Genomic DNA, 18,697 nt, shown 5'->3' with positions numbered 1-18,697 from the left:
ATATCTGATTTGAAAGTGCTCCATTGTGTTTTGTTTTGCTTAACAAAGCATATTCATTAAACACACAATAGTACATGTTTTCAACACAGGAATGTTATATACCCACAAGCAGCTTTGTATATTTCACTTTTTACAATATTAAGTTTCTACAAAGAAATACAAAGATGCTTCACCTAATCTTTAAAAAAAAAAAAAAAGTATTTAAAGAGTATGGCCTGTATAAAAAGTCTACACACACCTTTTCAAATGCCAGGTTGCTGTAATATAAAGAAAAGAGACTATTAGAATTTTCAGCATTAACATTCTATTTCAAAAATGGTTTTGACAGGGAAAATGAAAACAGAAAGTTCTCTGTTGTGATGTATCACTTCAACAATACTTCCTTGACACCAATGACTACTTTACTATTATCCAGGTCTCTCTATTTTCTTTAGTGGCCATACAAAAGTGATCGCTTATGAGACATTAAAGATTTTAAGTTTCCCATTCCATCCAGGGGGACGTGGCAGTCATGTTTAATTGGCATGGGGAGCTAATCCTTGGAAAATCTTCCTGGAATCCTTAATAGTGTTGTGGGTTGTCAAAATGTTTGTGACAAAACCTCCTCACACTGCAAGGGACATTGTGTATACGTATAATAGCGGTGCTCACATCCTAACGCGACTTCCTGTTGTTGTCACCTCATTAAGCAGCAGACAGCAGCGACATAAGCCGAAGGGTCCCCCAGAGGCTTTGGTACGCTTCACCACATGATGGATCTAGCCCATAATCATCTGAGCTATCTTGCGTCGGCAAGAATGTAATCGGTCTTGGGAACAACAACACAAAACAAGGTTCTGTTCTTGCGTGGCTGAAAAAAAGAAAAAAATTCAACCCTGAAGCAAAAACTTCAACAATTAAACCACATTTAGAAGAAACTAACGGTTTGTAGCAATGATGATAACGACGAATCAAATGTTTGACCTTAAGCTTGTTGCTGCTGTGCTTTGTGGGTCATGGAATTTTCCCTGGCTAGCTCCAAGAGATTAGGAATGTGAACTATTGAGTAAATGTCAGCTATTTCTGCAAAAAGATCAACAGGCTTAGCCTTGCACTATTTTATTTACTTGGAGCTTAGAATGATTTCAAAATAAAAGACACAAATCAGGGTGAATTTTCCCATCGGTTGGCATATTCTACAAAGTCAAATTAAATTGCTTACACATTTAAAATATAGATTTGATGTTCCGCTAACTTCCACATGTCATCTTGTGTTATTGACTTTTGTATACTAATCGTACATGTTACCTCATTATCTATTACTGGACTTGTGTTGCCAAAGAACGGTGACCTCGACACATAGGTCACTCACTTTTCTTATTTGGACATGGGACGCCAAGCAAGTCACAACACTGATTTAACGAAAAACAAGACAGATTTCTCAGCTAGCATTGATGTGCAAAAGGTTCATGTGAGAATGTTTGCTCTCAATAATGTGCCTGCCAAGACAGTATCGCCAGGGTTACGGATCAAGTCCCCAAACAAAAACAGGATTTCTTTTGGCGCCAACAGGAATCAAAGTCCTTGAGCGTGCTTCAAATCTGCTTCCTGACCTGTCACAGTTGCATTCCTCTTACACTTCTCTTGCATTTGATTATTTCCTATCATTAATTGAATTAGACACATAATTTGGATTTTGAGAGTATATGAATCTCTCTTGCCTCACATATTCAGGATAAAACAAGCTCATCATTTTGACTTCCTCTTAATTAAAAAAAATGCAAAAGGTTTCACAATAAATATTGCGCCGTACCCATTTTCCAGATTAACTTTGAAATATTGCCGTCATGTATCTGTCACTTAGTTAAAATAAAGTTAAAATTCAAGAAGGCACATTTAACGACTCATTTATGTAGGAATCCTGGCAATACTAAACATCTTACATTTTATTTCCCTTGCAATTGTATTTATTTTAACCACAACCCTAAGCCTTCACCAAATACGTCTATCCTGACAAACAAGGATATAGGCAAAAGAAAGGAGAAAAAAATTCCCATCTTGGCTTCTATTGTTAAACATGTGTCACAGCACACATAAGCACACCTAGTCTCTAATTACACAAATGCCACAACAGCTAGGCAATGGCTAATACCTTCATGCTAAAACTAGCATCACTTGACACGCCAAGTGAACCGTTGTCATTCTTTTTAATGTCGTGCAGTTTCGCCCTGTTGCTGTGAAGAGGAATTTATCAGTCAGGCTGTGTGCTGATTGTAGATAATGCTTATGGTATGCTGCTATTGTGTGCAGTGTATAAAGTGTGCAGGTTACAGAACAGCATTCTATACCCAAAAAAAAAAACCCCGGAAGAATTGTGGGGGAGGTGTTGAAGCAAGACTCTTTTTTTTAATGTCACTCATAACGAATACTGCTCATGTGGGAAGGTTTGAAAAACTTTATGAAGCGAGTGAATCTATCTATCCATAAGGTGTTGCCTTCAGAGATAGTCTGGAATCCTTATGCAAGTAACTTTCTTTGGGTCGAATGCAGGTGCTTGGGCTTCCTCCGAAATTCCAAACCCAAACGCCAAAGACCGACCACAGCTCGGTTTTTGACGTTTGGGCATGTGAAGTTTGCAAGTTGAGCCCACGGGCACTGTGAAGTCATTTTCAGATGACAGAAAGGGACAAAATGGACGCTGCTTAATTCCTAGTTCACGAATGCAATCAATATTCATCTGAATATGGGTTAGACAAGTGGGGGCACAAAGAACAGAATTTGTACTTAATTGTTTGGGGGGGGCACAATATGTCTATTTGGACATAAAAACCATGAAACACTGCAACATGCTGAATTCGAATATATTTTATCAAAATCACTGACACACAAACATGTTTTTCTTATGCCAAACTTTACTCGAACAGTCGAGGGTTTAACAAAGACCGACTGAATGGTACTTTTGCTCGAAACCAAACAGTGACCAGTCACTAAGCAGTACAGGTATTATTTGTACTTACAGCAGTTAACTAAAATGGAATGTCACCCTCACCGTGTTTTTCATTTGGGACCGGACAACTACTTTCTTATTTTGATATCTAAAGCTAGCAGTCACCAGACAAAAAGGATTAAAGTTTAGCTCTTTAGCGGCCACGTGTTCCTCAGTGGCAGGTGAATCCAGGTAAATTGACCCAAAACAACTAGCTGGAAAGCTATTAACAGTGTGCCTGAAAACCTGCCATTGTTTTAATAAATATAAATACCTCTGATGTTTTCTATAGATAGCGAAAAGGACAAAAATAGTTTATTTCCTCAAACTGAAGTCACCCGCATAAATTTTTATAACATAGCCAAAATAATCCGTAGGCTTTATGGGGGGGGGGGGGGGGATAAGGCTAGAGTACATTTCTCCAGTTGTCACAGTTGATGGCAAACAAATTGTAATGAAGTTCGATGGGATGGGATTGGAACGCGATTAAAACCTTGTTGCCACGCTCCATGAATAATGTTGAATTTCTTTGGGCAAATGCGATGTGACAGTTTGTCAGACAGTTACTAGAGTGATTGGGTACACACTCGGCATCTCCGCAGTTCTGTTCATAGCACGCTCCTTAAAAGTCACAAGTGGATGAAAAATCGTTAAATGAGAAAAATGGCTTCATATAGCTGACGTGGGGGCGGGAAAAAAACATCTTGCCTCAATAAGTAGTGCAACGTTTGGCCTACTTGATTGCTGGCTGATGGCTTCTTCCCCTCCCGAAAATAAATTAAGGAAAAGGAAATCTTACAGAGCCTGATATGAAAGAGTGTGATTCAAAGCACAACAAAATCATTGAAGTCCCAGCCGTACTTAATAAATATGAAACCTGGCAGGCCGTGGAAGCAAATGAGCCAGGAGGAAGGCAGGACAAACCGACGTCACTCCATAATGGCCCGATAAATGACGGGCTCGATGTAGTCCTCTCTGTAACGGGAGTTGATGACCCGTTGTCGTTTGGAGTTCTGTTTGACGTCGTCCTGTGAGAAGAGCTCAAAGCGCATGTCTGACGCCACCGACTGTTGAGGGAAGGAAGAAAAAAAAAATAAAACTGTGGTAGCTGGGTTCAAATTGGTACGTGACATGAGTTGTAAAAGTACTGAGACTTACTAATCGCGATTTGACCCGTTTGGGCAGATCTTCATCTAAGGTGTACACGTCTTCACGCTTGACGGAAATTTGGGATTCATCTTCAAACTCCACCTGAAAGGCAGCCGATGTGTAAGTTGTCTGGCTAAGACATTGCAATTCATCTGCAATATTATTGTCCTACCAGGTACATGGGGATGGAGTGGGACGCCACAAACTTGCCGCCGTACAACAATCCGTCAGTCCATCGTACTGACACGGCGGCACCCTTTGCAGGCGGCCCGAGTCGTGCACAGTCCCGATTCTGGAGGGAAAGAACAGCTAGCTGTCAAGACGGACTGAGTGAATGGACCCCTGACGTGTGGCGCTCGCTGACCTCAATGTCCTCTGGGAAAAGGTTGTCGCTGTACGAGCCGTCGTCAAACACCACCTCGTAGAAGGTGGCGCTGGTCAGGCCCACCACCTCGCTGTGGTAGTAACGACCGTTTCTGTGTTTACATATCACCCTCTGGCCCACTGACAGCTCTCGCATGGAGTCCTTATTACGCTGTGGACCACAAGAGGATGATTCATATTTAAAAAAAAAATAAAAAGCTATAGTGGACTAACTATGGAATTTAGCTATGAAATGGGAAACCACAGTCTTTCTTTGGAGTTATCATCTTCTGGGAGGTTTTTTAATAGCATTTGTATTAGTTGCCAGCGACAGACAGTTACCTCAATAATGCCAGTGGCTTTGTGCCGGTGACAGGTGATGAAGACAATAAACGGCCAGTCGTCCGGGTGCATGAGGACGCCGGCGGCCTGCGCGCAGCTGGGGTGGAAGGCCGTGGAGCAGCGTCCGTGGGAGCACTGCACGCAGCAGCCTGTCGACTCCCTCTTCATCCGTTTCCTGCAGAAAACGCATTTCTGCCAAAGACAAAAGAGTCACGTCAGGCGGGGGTGGAGAGGGGAAAAGGGTTCAAGCAGTGGGGTAAAGGAAGGGAAGTGCAAGTGCAAGGGGAAGGAAAGGAGGAGAAAGGAAACAAGCGTGGGAAAGATTAAAAAAAAAAAAAAAAGGTTTCAAGGGAGTGTTGAACACAACAACAGCAATTTGGGGGACATTTAACAGCTTCCTTCTGGAGTAAAAATGACATCATATGCACTTTTTAATATACTTTGATGTTATTTAAAAGGTTGGAGTCATTTCGGATCCGTCGGGCCTCTCTTACCAGTCTGAAGCGAGGCAGCGGGATTGCAGACAGATCGATGGGACACCGCTCTGTGATGTTTACAAAGCGAGCTTCGAGCACAGTGATGGCGCACAGCACATGAACCCACCTGCCACACAAATAAATAGGACATTGACTCAAGACAAACAGAACAATGTCCAGGGTGCAAAATTCAGCAACATTCCTACATTTTCGACATTCAGTAAGACTTCACTTTCAAATATAACTGCAGGACATATTTTAAACAGGTTTAAATTGTACCGTTTAGAGGTAGGGAATGGATAACATTCATTCATTCCAGTGTGAAAGCTCAATAATTGTGAGTTCAATGTGCTCAAAGGTTGGGTTCAATGTGCTCAAGGGTGTAAGAATATCTTTAGTTCAGAAAACACTTTTCATGTCAATGGTAACAAATTCTTGTTAAATTTTAGCCTCAACATTGGACTGAAAGCAACTTGCAAAAAGTGTACTTGTAATTGCATTCATACTATGAAAACAGGAGCAATATTAGAGCTAAAAAAAAAAAAAAAGGCTAGAATCATTTGTAGTCACATGACAGGAGGCGATGAGGTGGGAGGGGATGAGTTGAACAAAAAGCCACTTTTGGTGGCGATTGAAATAGCAGATATGAATGGGGGGGCTCTCTTTAGGGCAATTCGTCAGATTTTGAAACACAGAAGGTCACACTGCACTACACTACTCATTAATTTGCTGCTTTTACACTTATAGCGTGTTACCAGACAAAGTCAAACAAATCAGAAGGGCTGAATTGCAGAGTTGGGCAAATCAAAAGCATCCATCATTAATGAGGTGCCTGGACAATCGGATGGCTAGGATTACTTACTTGTCATTGTTGGCTCTGTGCAGCGCGCCGCCTCGGAGAGAACACAGACAGCAGTCCTGGAGCAAGAAAAAGCGGGTTGATGCTGTTAAAAACTAAAATTAAAAGCCCCACAAATAATCCTGATTCAATAATTAAAATGAAAAAAATATATATGACGTAAATTTATTCGGGTCACGGATTTAAAAAGAAAATCAGTGGTGCAATTAAACTGCACTGCCCACTGGCGGGCAGACGTGTCCATGAGTGTACAAAAATTGGGCAATATTTCCGGATTGTTGCATAAAAATGAAACGGAATGCTGATAACATCAGATTAGATCCAATTTGAAACCAAAAAGAGGAACAATGTAGTCCACTAAGAATAACACAAAAAAGGAAGGGAACACACCCAGCACGACTAAAAAGGGAGCACAGCCAAGTTTACTTTCAAAGTGACGAAAACATGTCCCTTTTAAAGTAGATCACTTTTTTGGCTATAAAAAACAAGGCAGCAATTTAACCTCAAGCGATCAGTCTGGGTTTCTATCATAGTCACGCAACTTCACGTGGAACCTCGCTGTGTTTAACTTAACTGTGCTTATCAACCAAACAACAGCTTACAATCAATAATTGAAAGGCCGGCAGACAAACCTCAAAGGTGGCATCAGCTTTGCAGCGAGCGCACAGCCAGTCATCCTGCTCTGCTTCGTCTCTGGTTACACCATAGCAACCTGAGCCAGACAAGAACACATTTTTTCCATTGCAGTTCATTTCTTAAGATTTAGAAGAAGGGGAAAAAAAATAAAACAGGTCTTTTCTTCACTGTATTTATGGTAAATAATTAAATAGGCTTCTTTCAACTACTGTGTGTGTTCAAATGTCTTTTCATGAATAATTATCTTGGGGGGTGTAACCAAGATACACTCAAAGGAAAAAGAGCTTACTGGTGTGTACTCGGACGCAGCATTGCGAGCAGCTGACCAGCCGGCTGAAGCCGTCCTCTGTGATGTGCGGGTTGGACAGCTGGCCTTCCCCGCTATCAGTGGCCTTGTTGGTGTACGTGTTAAAACACATTTCAGGAATGAGGGGTTTGGACCACTGGTGACCTTGGCGGTTCACCAACGTCACACTGGAACTGCTGTCGCCGGCTTCAGACTAAAAAAGAAATAAACAGAAATGTTCTTGTTTAATAACAGATTGACGGTACAGAAACAAGCAATATGATGCCCCCTGGTGGCTAAGGCGCACAAACACAATTTGAGATTTTAGCTTTTGAGTTACCAAGTGTCATCATGAAACAAATCATCTATATCATGTATTCTACTCCAATGTTACATTCTAGATAGCAAAACTGAGTTTAAAAATAAAAGGAAATTGATGCTGTAGATTAAGATGATGCAGCTCACCTGATGGTGGGTGTAGAAAAGAAGGCAGATGGAACAGTAAGGAGCCTGTTTACCCATTCTCTTATTGTACTCCCACTCCACCTGGGGGCTTAAAGGTCGACACTGCCACAGCCGCCGAAGTGGTTTTGCCCACTCCTCTTTCTCTTCTTGATCCACATCCACATCCACGTACACGTCTACAGAGTAAATGTAGGTGGAATTGTCATAAATATGCTGAACATTTTGGGAGGAGTGTGTTTTGAAAGATCCAAACCAAATCTATTTGTCTTACCATCATCGCTGTATGCCTCTCTGAGGAGAGGATGGTGCCGTGGAAGTTTTCTGAGGGCTTCTTGTTGCTTTTTCTTGGTGACCACTGACATACAGTAGGACTGCTCTTCTGACACCTGGTGGTGAAATTAGATTTAGCAAGGCAAAACCTCCGGGAACAACATCCATCCATCCATCCATCCATCCATCCATCCATCCATCCATCCATCCATCCATCCATCCATCCATCCATCCATCCATCCATCCTCATTGCATGACATCCTTTACAGTTCATATTCATTTCTGTCTAGGACCAAGATTAATTGATTAATCTCATTTTTCATTCCAATTTCTAGGCATGCCTTTGTAGGAGCATTTAAACAATACAGACCTTTCTTTTGTTTTGGTTCTTCAGCATCTCCACTTGGTCGACATGGGTGGGCTGTGTAACGGCGCTGCTCTTGGCAATGGCCTTCACCGTTGCGTCCTGATCATCGACGGACACCGAAACTCCCGGCGTGTGGTCCTCCGCGGAATTTTCCGTTGGTGCGACCTCTACTTCGCTGAGAGCGATTGGTGATTGCGGATCCGACTCAGTGTTTCCGCTGCCCGGTGCCTGAGATGCAGGCAGCGTGGTGCCTGGGAGCTGGAGATGGCGCGGTTGATGCTCTCTGGCGTAGCTGTGCACCTGCAGCATGGTGTGAACCGGCTGTTTTGCTCGCGGGTAGTTGTGCACCTGCAGGATGTCTTTTTGAGTGAGGGTCCGATGGAAGAGCAGGCTGGCCACCCCCATTTTACGGGAAGGTTGCCCCGTGGCGCTCGACCACGTTGCCGAGGTTGACAGATGACCGTTTTGGGAATGGGATGAAAATGCAGGCGGACGGGTCTTGCTGTAGTGAGGCGTGTGCCCCGAATCGGAAGTGTTTAAGCGGTGAAACGGATCGATCAAGGTCAGCTTTGTTGGCGTGACAACCAACTTTGGTGGGCCTGTCAATGAAATCAAACAGCTGTTAAAGCAAAGAGCAAACAAAGGCCCGTAACTACGCACAAGTAACCGTACCTTTATTTCGCTTGCCATCTTGCGACGTTATACGTGGTGGCAAAAGATTCAGTCTGGGCCGCTTGACATACGGTGTCATTTCCTCATCTGCATCTTTAGGAACAACTTCGTCGGGCAGCTGAAGACACACCCGGTGTCTCTTGGTCTCAATTCTTTGCAGTGGACTAAAGATCACACATATTGAGGAGACTTGAAGGAAGGTCATTTTTCAGACATGACATGACCACCGTTGTTCACTGTGTGAATATAGCAAATATACCAAAATGGAGTCCCAAACCTTTTCCGCTCTACGTCATCCCATCCGCAATCAACGGAACAACTGCTGGTGTTGTAGATGATGTTAAAAGAATCGCCCAGGAATTCTTTGGCCTCTGGCGTGGGCCTGGAGTGGTCGATGGGCGCCGTGTCTCGTCCCGCCAGCCACAGTTCGTAGCGATCGGGCTGGAATTTTTTGACAAACACATCCATGGAGATCTTCACCATGTCCTTGCGGCATGAACACTGACAGAGAAAAGCACAAGTGGGGCACAATTGAGTTATCCACCTTCTCCAGTTTCTTAGAGCCATGATGCTATGTTGGAGAACTTGTAGAGTACAGGGAGGGATGTTTCACTGCCTTCATGCCATTCAAAATTTTAAAAAATTCAGCAATTGTTGTGATACAGAGAGGGGGGGGGGGCACTCTTATGCCAAACAGCAAATGAAGTGGAAGTATTTGACGGTCATGTTTAAAAATTCTCACCAAGACTGCTTGCTTGCCATATTCAATCCACCTCTGTGTAGCGAAATTGGTGGATTCGGCACAGTTGAAACCATGGTTGAAGCCAGCATGATAAGCATAAGGGAACGTGACCATGAACTCGCCGGCATATTGGGTAATCTAAGAAAAGCAGGTACAAAAGATCATTTAAAAATGCCTCTTGATAAGACCTCGCGAGATGAAATGACTTATTTCATACCTTTTCAAACGGAATGCCATATTTCTTCAGTATTGAAGGTGATATCAAGGTCATCTTGTGCCTCAAAAAGGCCTCACAAGTTTGTGCACTGCCAGAAAAGAAACCTAGAGAAGCCAGGTGGAATGTTAGGAAAAGTTACTGTTAAATCACTTTAATGTAAATGTGTTAATAAATAGTCCACTCGTGTCGCACCTTGAGCCAGACGCTCAAATCGTCTCCCATGCTCTGGAGGGACACAGTACCTGCAGACATCCAAATGTGTCATTTGTACTTTCAAGAAACATCATTTGTTGCCTTTATTTATCAATTACCAGGATTTGGGTTCTCCAAAGTGCAAGTAGTTGATACTGTAGAGGTCCATGTCCTCAGTGTGCCACGCAAACGTGGTCTTCCACATACCAAAATACAAGTAGGGTGTATTAACACCCTCGATTGTGATGCCACTTTCAGACTCCACCGTGTCCAAAATGGTATTCAGATGACAAATGTTCCACTCTTTGATATCCTGGAAGACAACACAACAACATAAGAGTTAAATTTATTATTATGTTTGCATCATGCCATCTGATTTATTGTGTGTATAACATGAAGGACTTTAACTTTGAGAGTATAAAACAAAAGAGTGACTTTTGTCATCAACTCACTGGATTGTATAGACTGCCACCAACATCGGCCCCATATATCGGAGGATTAAATGTCACGTTCTTCCAGTACTTTCTTTCCAGTTCATCAAAATCATCATAGTGAGGGGTACAGAACCTGCAAAAATGTACAAAAGATTTTTTTTTTAAATCACGGGTAAAACAAACAAACAGATGAACGACTATCACATTTAAAACAAGGGAAATGGAAGTGTTTGTTTTACTTGTCGGTGTTTGCAAGCTTGCGGAATTCTTTAACAGACATTGACTTCTTCTGAATATTGTACTGCGTGAAAAGGCCCGACTGGCCTGTCACCACTTGCTGAATGGGTGCAGGAATCACCAAATCGTCTATGTCATCATATGTATGTCTCGGCTTCCATTCCTTTGGTGGGACCACCTAGACATGAGGGGGGGGGAAAAAAAGATCACTACGATTGTTTGCAGACTATGCCAAAAAAAAAATGTCAGTGCAACATAGTAATTGTACTTAAAAAAAATCAACACTGTCACATCAAGTCCAATGATTGCACAGATTTAATCAGCATGAAACACATACTTTGGCCAGGCCTGCTTTGTGTGCTCCTTGTGACTCCATGTAGGCGACATATCGGCTGAAATTCTTGAACTCCTCAGCAGTGGGGTAAAATGTCATGATCCCCTTGGAGCCACAGTTTGGGGGAGCTGTGTCTGAAGCCATCCCAAAACTGATGGCAACTCCTGCACCCAGCAAAGAGAACTTTTATTCACACATAGAAATGACAAAAACTGGGTTGCTTTGCTGTCAGGTTATTGTTGACGTTTTTTTTTTAGCGTACAGTTCCTGAGGGAGCCTTCCAAAGGGATGAATAAAGTCGAATCTAAGTCTAAGAACTAAAGATGAAAGAACCTTGCAGTACGTTACTCCTGAATTTTAGCATACAAGACAGCACAGTGCTTGTCAACGTTACATGAGCAAAAGCCAGAAAATACGGCTTTGTGCAACTGATGTCATTTTCAGTCGACAGCAAGTAGCAAAGGGCGTTTTTAAAGATATTACTTGTACATGAAAAATAATAAAGTATATAAAGTAGTAGTAGAGAAAATATTAACTCCTTGCTGAAAATAGCGGAATAAGCAAAGCATCCCTTAAAATTACTTTCTTTACATTTACTTTCTAATATGTCCCAAGTTATTCCTAAATAAAAAACATTGTAAATAACCGTATTTCGGCCCCTTTAAAAGCACTGTATAATTTGTCAATATCTATATTATTATTATTTTATAAGCGATAACACATCAGCCGTCTCCGGTTGGTTAAACGAGCTTGTCTTTTAACTCGATCCGATCTGTCGGCTAGCGTTAGCTCATATGCTAACTCGCCCTATCATCATGTATTGCAATAGAAATTTCCATCGCCTGCAATGAACAACATTTATTCCCCCTGTTATTTTAGCATATACCACATTTGCAAAGCTATTCCTGCAATATTTTAATGCGCAGTTCAATCGCAAACCAGCTAGATAGTGGATGGATACCTTACGTGGGATATGGCTACTTCCCAGGAGGTAATCTCCTTCCAGTGACATTACATCGAAAGAGAAAGCGAAAAACAAGGCCGACGAATATTGAGTTGTTCTGACAATGTGTCTTGACTAAATGTCACATTACAGCTGTCCTACCCTCTATATATTATGTTGCTTCTTTCGGGTAAATGATTATTTCTCAATAAATAGTGTTCCAGGAATTAAACTACACCCCGATGCAAGCACAGGCTTTAGCTGTCGTTGTAGCGTTGCAAAGCTAACAGATCAGCATTTAGAACTTCACGGGCTGCACGATTGTGGTCAAGTCGAAAGCAGACGCGACGTTTGGTTACTTACCTCTTACTCCACGGTGGACCAAATAATAGTCACCAGCGCTGTATATTTTGTGTAATCACCGATCCATGCAGCGATACACGATGAGGAAAACGAGCAGTTTGGCAACAGAGTGCAATCCGAACCTCCGCCTCCGATGCGCATGCCTGGCGGGATGTTGTTTGCCACATTACGCACGGGAGACGTTGAGCCAATCTGGTCACGGAATACTTGAAAAAACGCTGATAAACATCTCATTTATAAATATGAGAGGAAAATGAAAGAAATGAGTTATGGGGAAATTTACAGTATTGAAAAATAGTCATCGTGGCTGTGGAATCAACGAATACGCAAACATCGAGATTATTAACTCATTATAGTGATTATTAATTTATTATAATTAGCCAAAGCTAACGAAACAACCAAAACTAGAATAAATCATTTACAAAATAACATTAACGATAATACTTTTAAAAATGAGAACTAACTGTACTTAACAAATTCTTACAGTAAAGCAATGTAACAGAAACACCCAAGACTGTGAAGATCAGTTTTATTTCATGCCAGAAAAGGCACATTCATACAGTGTGACTCCAAAGGTGTGGATTGTTGTTATATGCATCCACATTCAAGCAGTGCATATCTTATGATTCCCATGAATAAATTCAATAATCACATTAATACATTTTTGTTAATCACAAGAAGATATAGCACTGAATCACTAACAATAAGTATGCACACTTGTAGCAGAGAAGGAAGTACATGTGCACCCTGTAAGTCCATACACTTTTACTGACCTTTCACATCAAAATAGACACATAGCACATAACATTACATTGGTAGCATTGTTGATTTGGGGGTAAATCCATAAATACGAAATCATATGTAGAGGCAACAATTTGAGTTGCTCTCATTTCCACTTTGATTTAGTTGCATAAAACTGTTCTTGTCGCGTCCTCTCTCTGTCCAAATACATATACTGTACTGTATAACAGACCAGCATTGTGCCAGAAGCAAGATTTGTTTTGGTTAACTCATTTGATTTAAAGCACTGTACAACCAGTTTCAAAAGCACCTTCCATGATAGCCCACTGCCGACAGAGATCAATCATAAAGGTTTTCTGTACTTGAACTCTTACTTTACTGTCCCACTATGAGACAAGTCAACACTCATGAATGAATGTCTTTGAGGGAGCAAAAGGCTGAGATCATTCTTTCTTCTTGCCACCACGTCGGCGGACTGGAGAGTTTGCAATAGTCCGCGAAAAAAAAAAAAAAAGAAACACCCACAAACAACATCTTGAAGCGGTTATTACGATAACAAATGATTACGTTGGACGACGGCTGTTTGTGGCATTTCAGAATAAATTGTAATGTACAGTGGCGCCTTGACAGACGAGTTCCTTTTGTTTTGTGACTATGCTCGTATTCCAAAACATGTTAATAAGGAAAATAGCTACGTCTCCCATTTCACTTTCTAAAATCATACAGTGATAACATAATTTAACCGATTGTAAAGAATTAGTTTGTGCCTCTTCCCTAAATTATTGCAGCTCCTTCTGGTGGATGTGATTTGGCCACCAGGGGCAGTATAGTACAATCACGAGGACACTCCTTTGACTCTAAGTGCCATTTATATTTTTGCTGAAGATAAATAATATACCCTCGTGAGTACTGTATTGTTATATTGCTTGTTTGAGCGCCATTTGAGCTGAAATATGCATTATTTGAAGCGTTAGCCACATAGATGCTTTTCGTTAGCCCATTCATGGCATTTCCCATCTAGCAGATTCATGTGACTGTTAAATACACAAAAATCTACAAAACTTTCTTTGTTTTCTTTTAGATTTGACGATAAACTTCAACTACAAGTGGCAAATAACAAGCCTCTTTTTTGAAGACTTGTTTACCGTCTGCCAAATAAGTGAGTTGAATTCAACCATCCCAACAAAGGCTTTTTCTGGAGGAAAAAAAAGTCTCCCAAGGCATCACTGTATATTTACAGATACACTATAACACAATTTGATTGAAGCAAAAAGCATTGGGTAAGACAAAAATCTCAGCTCTGCACAAATGCACTGCCTCAATAATTTTATTTACTGAAGGAATTAATGTGTTCATATTTTATATATATATATCTACAGCATGTTTTGTAGATCCCTTTTAAATATCCATGCAACCATGTGGTAAATAACATACAAACATACCCTTGGGGTTGTCGTTGTCGGGCGGAATCATCGTAAAACCGTCGTTTCTTTCGGAATAAAACTACGTATTTCTTTGAGTTATTAGAAATTGTCTCGTTAAAGAGAGCATACTATTTTTTAACTTGTAGGAATAATAGACCCATATCGGGACTTAGCAATAGTATCAATTTAGGATAAAAATGAGGAATTGAGCAAACGTAGGTTTCCACACGACAGCGACAATATGTCATTTAAGCAGCAACAGCTCAAAATATTTTCCAATCTATAATATCTGAGTTGCAATATATGTCTGGGTAGTTCTGTACTATAATTTAACGTTGCATAATTTGTAACATGTCCCGTAAATGTCCGTCCAGGAATTTCCACTGGACAAACAGACATGAAAGCTTGAGTCCATTTTTAGTGTATAATCTTGCAGCATTTGACACAATATAAAAGACGCAGGCAAGGAAATCCGCACATGTCATGACTTTTGCACATCGCAGTTGTTTCCGAGACACACGACACACTCGTCGTGACTTGTAACAGTGCTTTTAACCTCCAGTCGTGTGCACAAAAATAGGTGTGAGTAAAAAAAAATGCACGATGACTTTATACTTGCATCAGTTTCTCTCATCTTTGTTCTCTGCTTGGCAACGTGCCAGTATTCCAGCTTTATCTTCGAGCACCAGCGGCCGCCCTCTTCCTCGAGACGTGGCCTTGTATGTAACAGCTCTCAGCCCGGAAGCAGCCGGAAGAACATTTTGACAACAGCCACAAAAAGGCCATCGACTTCATAATTCCTCGACAAGAACCCGCCGGAATCCTTATTGGTTATTTGTCATTGGACTTGCTGATTCTCGGCATGCGGAGAGTGTCACTGAATGCGACACACTTCTCCATGTCTGTCTTGCCGCAGTCTTTTTTGGACACGTCGGGCTCCCATAGAAAGAACTCGTGAAGGAGTGTGTTGACAGTGTCGGGACACTCCATCATCACCATGTGACTTCCTTCCTCGATGACTTTCAGAAAGGCAAATAGGAGGACCTAAAAAAGGGAAACAACGTGAATCCAAATGCACATGTTTCTTTTTGAATCAGTGTCACCGGGGGACGATTTACCTCTGCCATTCGTTGGTCTTCATCCATGGGCACAAACTTGTCACACATGCCATGAACCAGAAGGATGGGCACTGTGAGCTCAGCATGGTAGACCTCATCACCCTCGGGCCAGTATTGGCCGCTCATCATGGCACGCAGTACAAATGGAGACACATTGAAGGCGTTGCCCTGCTTCAAAAGCTGCTTTTCTTTGGCACCCTGATGGGCAAATCCAGCTCTTGAATTTGAAAAAAAATAAAAATAAATAAAATTAGACTTGATGACTGGGCAATTATGAACACCCCACTTGCAGAAGCTATACTGTGTGTCAAAGCCTAATAAGTCAAATTGAGCTCTCCCACATCCCCATTTTGTAATCTTGTCTAATGTTGGTGCAGATGAACTTACTTGAGGAAACTCCAGGCCAAGCAAGGGGACAGACAGTGGAGGACACATGAAGGAAGTTGGAAGATGGAACAGAGGCTGGGCTCCAAGGCTGTGGGACCGCCTCCATTGATCATAACCACCTTGTGGACCAGGTCAGGATATTCGTGGGCCAGGAATGTGCAGAATGACACTCTGTAAAACATAGCGTGAAGATGTTACCCACTAAAATCATGTGGTTTGAAACAAAGCTAAACCAGGGATCAGACAACTTTTGGAAAGATTAGCCGATTAATCGGTCATCAGAATTTTATCCTGCTCAATATTGATATCAGTATCATGTCATACTTGGCAATTAATTTATGATGATTAGGATAAAGATATATTATTCCATGCAACATTTCATTTCTTTAAATACAGTACCTCCCCGTGTTTACATTTTCAAATAATCACTGTTACAATTTACGAACCCTGTTTTTTTTAGATTTTGAGAGTATTTACTATTTTGGTAAGCATTGATGGATATGAAAATCTAAAATCAATTTTGACTGGGCTGGCAGTGAATGAGTTTTGAGGAGTAGATTGGCTGGATGCGGTCTAAGCACTTACCCATAAGAGTGGCCAATGAGAATGTTGCGTTTACGAGCGTATCTCTTGAAGATAGCGCGGAGATCCTCCGCCAGAGCGTAAAAAGTGTACGCTGCTGCAATCTGTGGGGCCGTGCTGGCCCCGTGCCCCGCCAAGTCCGGCGCAATGATCTCATAGCCCAGCCGAGAGAAAAAGTCCAATTGGCTGCTCCAAATGTCTAACGAGCCTCCGACACCGTGCACAAAGAACAAGGCTACGTCCGAGTGCGTCCCCTTGCAACTGGAGATCACCCTCTTGGAGTCGATCAGCACGGTGCGCTTAGGCTTCCTGCGTCGGCGGCGGGGAGGTGGGGCGGGCTTTTGCTCACCGGGAGGTGGAGGAACAGGAGGGGGGACAGGGTTGGGGTCCGGAGACGAGGCCAAGTCTTTATAGTCAGCCAGCTCCACTTCGACAGTACTACACGGCTCCAGATCACCATCCTGGCACTGAAGGATCTCAGAGTGCAAAACATCGCCGAGATTCTCGATCACCAGCTGGCCGTTGCGATACACTGTGATCTTCCTCTTGCAGTGGACGCCGCTGTTAGCGTCATTTTTAGGCTCGTCGTGAACAGCGTCTTTCTGCTCCCGGGCCGCGGCGTAATCGTTGCTGACGACTGGCTGACGCTCGGGGACGATGTGACGCACTCGCAGGACTCGTCCGGGTTTCACCTCCACGAACTCGAAACCATCGGAGGGCTCCGTCGACTCTAATGGTAAAACTAGACGGGCGGCCTTCCCAGTTAGGCAGCAAAGTATTCCTTCTGTGATGGTGGTCAGCATGGTGACTTCCTGCAGCAAACTGTACATGATTTGTGTCAAAAATATCGAATGGAAACAGAAATAAATACAGTTAATTGACCATTGATAACAATGGCATTTGTGATACTTAAATGGAGTATTAACTAACTATGATTATTACATCTTCATCTTAACACCGAGTAGGGGTGGAATAAAAAAACATTTTAGCCGGAAACTAAAATTTGGGATCATTAAATAACATTTGGGATCATTTGCGAGTTAAAAAGGGATTAAGAGCAGCTACTAGTGCGCTTCCATTTGCTTTTTTTTTTTTTTTTTAAACAGACGGTAACAAAATAAATGCATAACAAGTGACAACTGACTCTGAGTCACTCAAGACGAAAATGAACTCAACGTCCCAACAGTTGACTCCAATGTCACATGTATGAATATGGAAGTGTGTGTGCGCGCGTGCGTGTGTGCAGACAGCAAAATGCTGCTCCAATTCCAATTCATCAACCCTTCAAAAAAACAGACGATGTGCTGTCTGCACTGCATAATATTTAGGTTGATGCGTCTGACAGCTGATTCACCGTGTACTGCTCTTTATTGTCATTATTATTATTACTCCAGCGTAGATTGATACACATGTTGCCGCATGGCGCAGTTTGGCACTAAATGTGCGCACTTTCAGTAATGCGTAACGCTAACCTACTTCTTGCTGGTGCCAGTGATAATCTTGCAACAACCGTGTTAAATGTGCATGGCTATGATGACTCAACAACAACACCGCCTCCACGCCGCATATAATCAACGCAGGCAATTTCATAACAGGATTTTGCATGATAGGACTGCATTCTAAGATTAAACGAGAAAATTCCATCTTACAACGTCCAGGCCGTATTGTTTTCTAAATGACAACAGCTATTTTTTTGCGCCACCATATTGTTGCAGATGACTTTTATTGCACAGAAGACCATTAGACCGCATTATATTTACTGCACGTTCAAATATATCATGTTGTGTGTTCTTACCTTCTGCTCAGATTGATGAAGGTGTTTGGAAGTCAACCAGATGACCGCCGAGGGCCGACAAAACCATGCATTTGATGCTGCAAAAAAGCAAAAACCCTTGCATCAGCATTGTATGAAGACTATCACAATTTTTAGGACGACAGAGCGTGCATGCATAAAAATGCCCAGTTTGGATTGTGGTAAAATGCACATCTGGAAAGAAATGGAATGTTTTTTTTCTTCTCCCTTCTCTCAGCATCAGTCATTGCGCACCAAGGCAGAAGTACCACCCAGCCCCGTTGCCTCTCTCTGCGCAGGGCCGGCTTCACTCCTGACAGGCAGCAAAAAGAGCCAATAGG

At 42.1% G+C, this 18,697-nt stretch overlaps 2 protein-coding genes across 2 annotated transcripts; both read right to left on the bottom strand.

Annotated features, from left to right (window-relative positions):
• Window positions 1-2,829: 2,829 nt before the first annotated feature.
• kdm4ab (lysine (K)-specific demethylase 4A, genome duplicate b) lies at window positions 2,830-12,482 on the bottom strand. Its single transcript, XM_088396817.1, has 22 exons — window positions 12,313-12,482; window positions 11,010-11,170; window positions 10,675-10,850; window positions 10,454-10,568; window positions 10,121-10,314; window positions 10,002-10,051; window positions 9,810-9,913; window positions 9,593-9,730; window positions 9,128-9,351; window positions 8,851-9,014; window positions 8,182-8,777; window positions 7,813-7,927; window positions 7,542-7,717; window positions 7,080-7,290; window positions 6,787-6,866; window positions 6,158-6,213; window positions 5,314-5,422; window positions 4,820-5,011; window positions 4,479-4,649; window positions 4,287-4,406; window positions 4,124-4,216; window positions 2,830-4,032 (listed from the first exon to the last, which is right to left on the bottom strand). Exons 2-22 carry the CDS (start codon window positions 11,148-11,150, stop codon window positions 3,895-3,897), a joined length of 3,363 nt encoding a protein of 1,120 aa, XP_088252943.1. The 5' UTR covers window positions 11,151-11,170; window positions 12,313-12,482; the 3' UTR covers window positions 2,830-3,894.
• A 342-nt stretch (window positions 12,483-12,824) lies between these two features.
• abhd8a (abhydrolase domain containing 8a) lies at window positions 12,825-18,636 on the bottom strand. The gene is made up of 5 exons (XM_088397212.1): window positions 18,360-18,636; window positions 16,568-17,386; window positions 15,983-16,153; window positions 15,596-15,812; window positions 12,825-15,521 (listed from the first exon to the last, which is right to left on the bottom strand). The coding sequence occupies exons 2-5, from the start codon at window positions 17,365-17,367 to the stop codon at window positions 15,309-15,311; spliced, it is 1,401 nt and encodes a 466-aa protein (XP_088253338.1). The 5' UTR covers window positions 17,368-17,386; window positions 18,360-18,636; the 3' UTR covers window positions 12,825-15,308.
• Window positions 18,637-18,697: the final 61 nt, after the last annotated feature.

The sequence above is a fragment of the Syngnathus floridae genome, chromosome 14 (genome assembly GCF_059516105.1).
Source record: "Syngnathus floridae isolate MCC-2025c chromosome 14, RoL_Sflo_1.0, whole genome shotgun sequence".
In the NCBI taxonomy this organism is placed as follows: Eukaryota; Metazoa; Chordata; class Actinopteri; order Syngnathiformes; family Syngnathidae; genus Syngnathus; species Syngnathus floridae.
Note: the sequence above shows the minus strand (reverse complement) of the source record. Positions and strands in the feature narration are given on the sequence as shown.

Coding starts and splice junctions, on each gene's coding strand:
- kdm4ab (XM_088396817.1), bottom strand. CDS start 11,150: ATGGCTTCAGACACAGCTCCCCCAAACTGTGGCTCCAAGGGGATCATG. Junction 10,851..11,009: donor ACAAAGCAGGCCTGGCCAAA/GTATGTGTTTCA, acceptor CCTCATGTCTAG/GTGGTCCCACCAAAGGAATG. Junction 6,214..6,786: donor AAGCTGATGCCACCTTTGAG/GTTTGTCTGCCG, acceptor TTCTTGCTCCAG/GACTGCTGTCTGTGTTCTCT.
- abhd8a (XM_088397212.1), bottom strand. CDS start 17,367: ATGCTGACCACCATCACAGAAGGAATACTTTGCTGCCTAACTGGGAAG. Junction 16,154..16,567: donor CTCATTGGCCACTCTTATGG/GTAAGTGCTTAG, acceptor TATGTTTTACAG/AGTGTCATTCTGCACATTCC. Junction 15,813..15,982: donor TTGGCCTGGAGTTTCCTCAA/GTAAGTTCATCT, acceptor TTCAAATTCAAG/AGCTGGATTTGCCCATCAGG.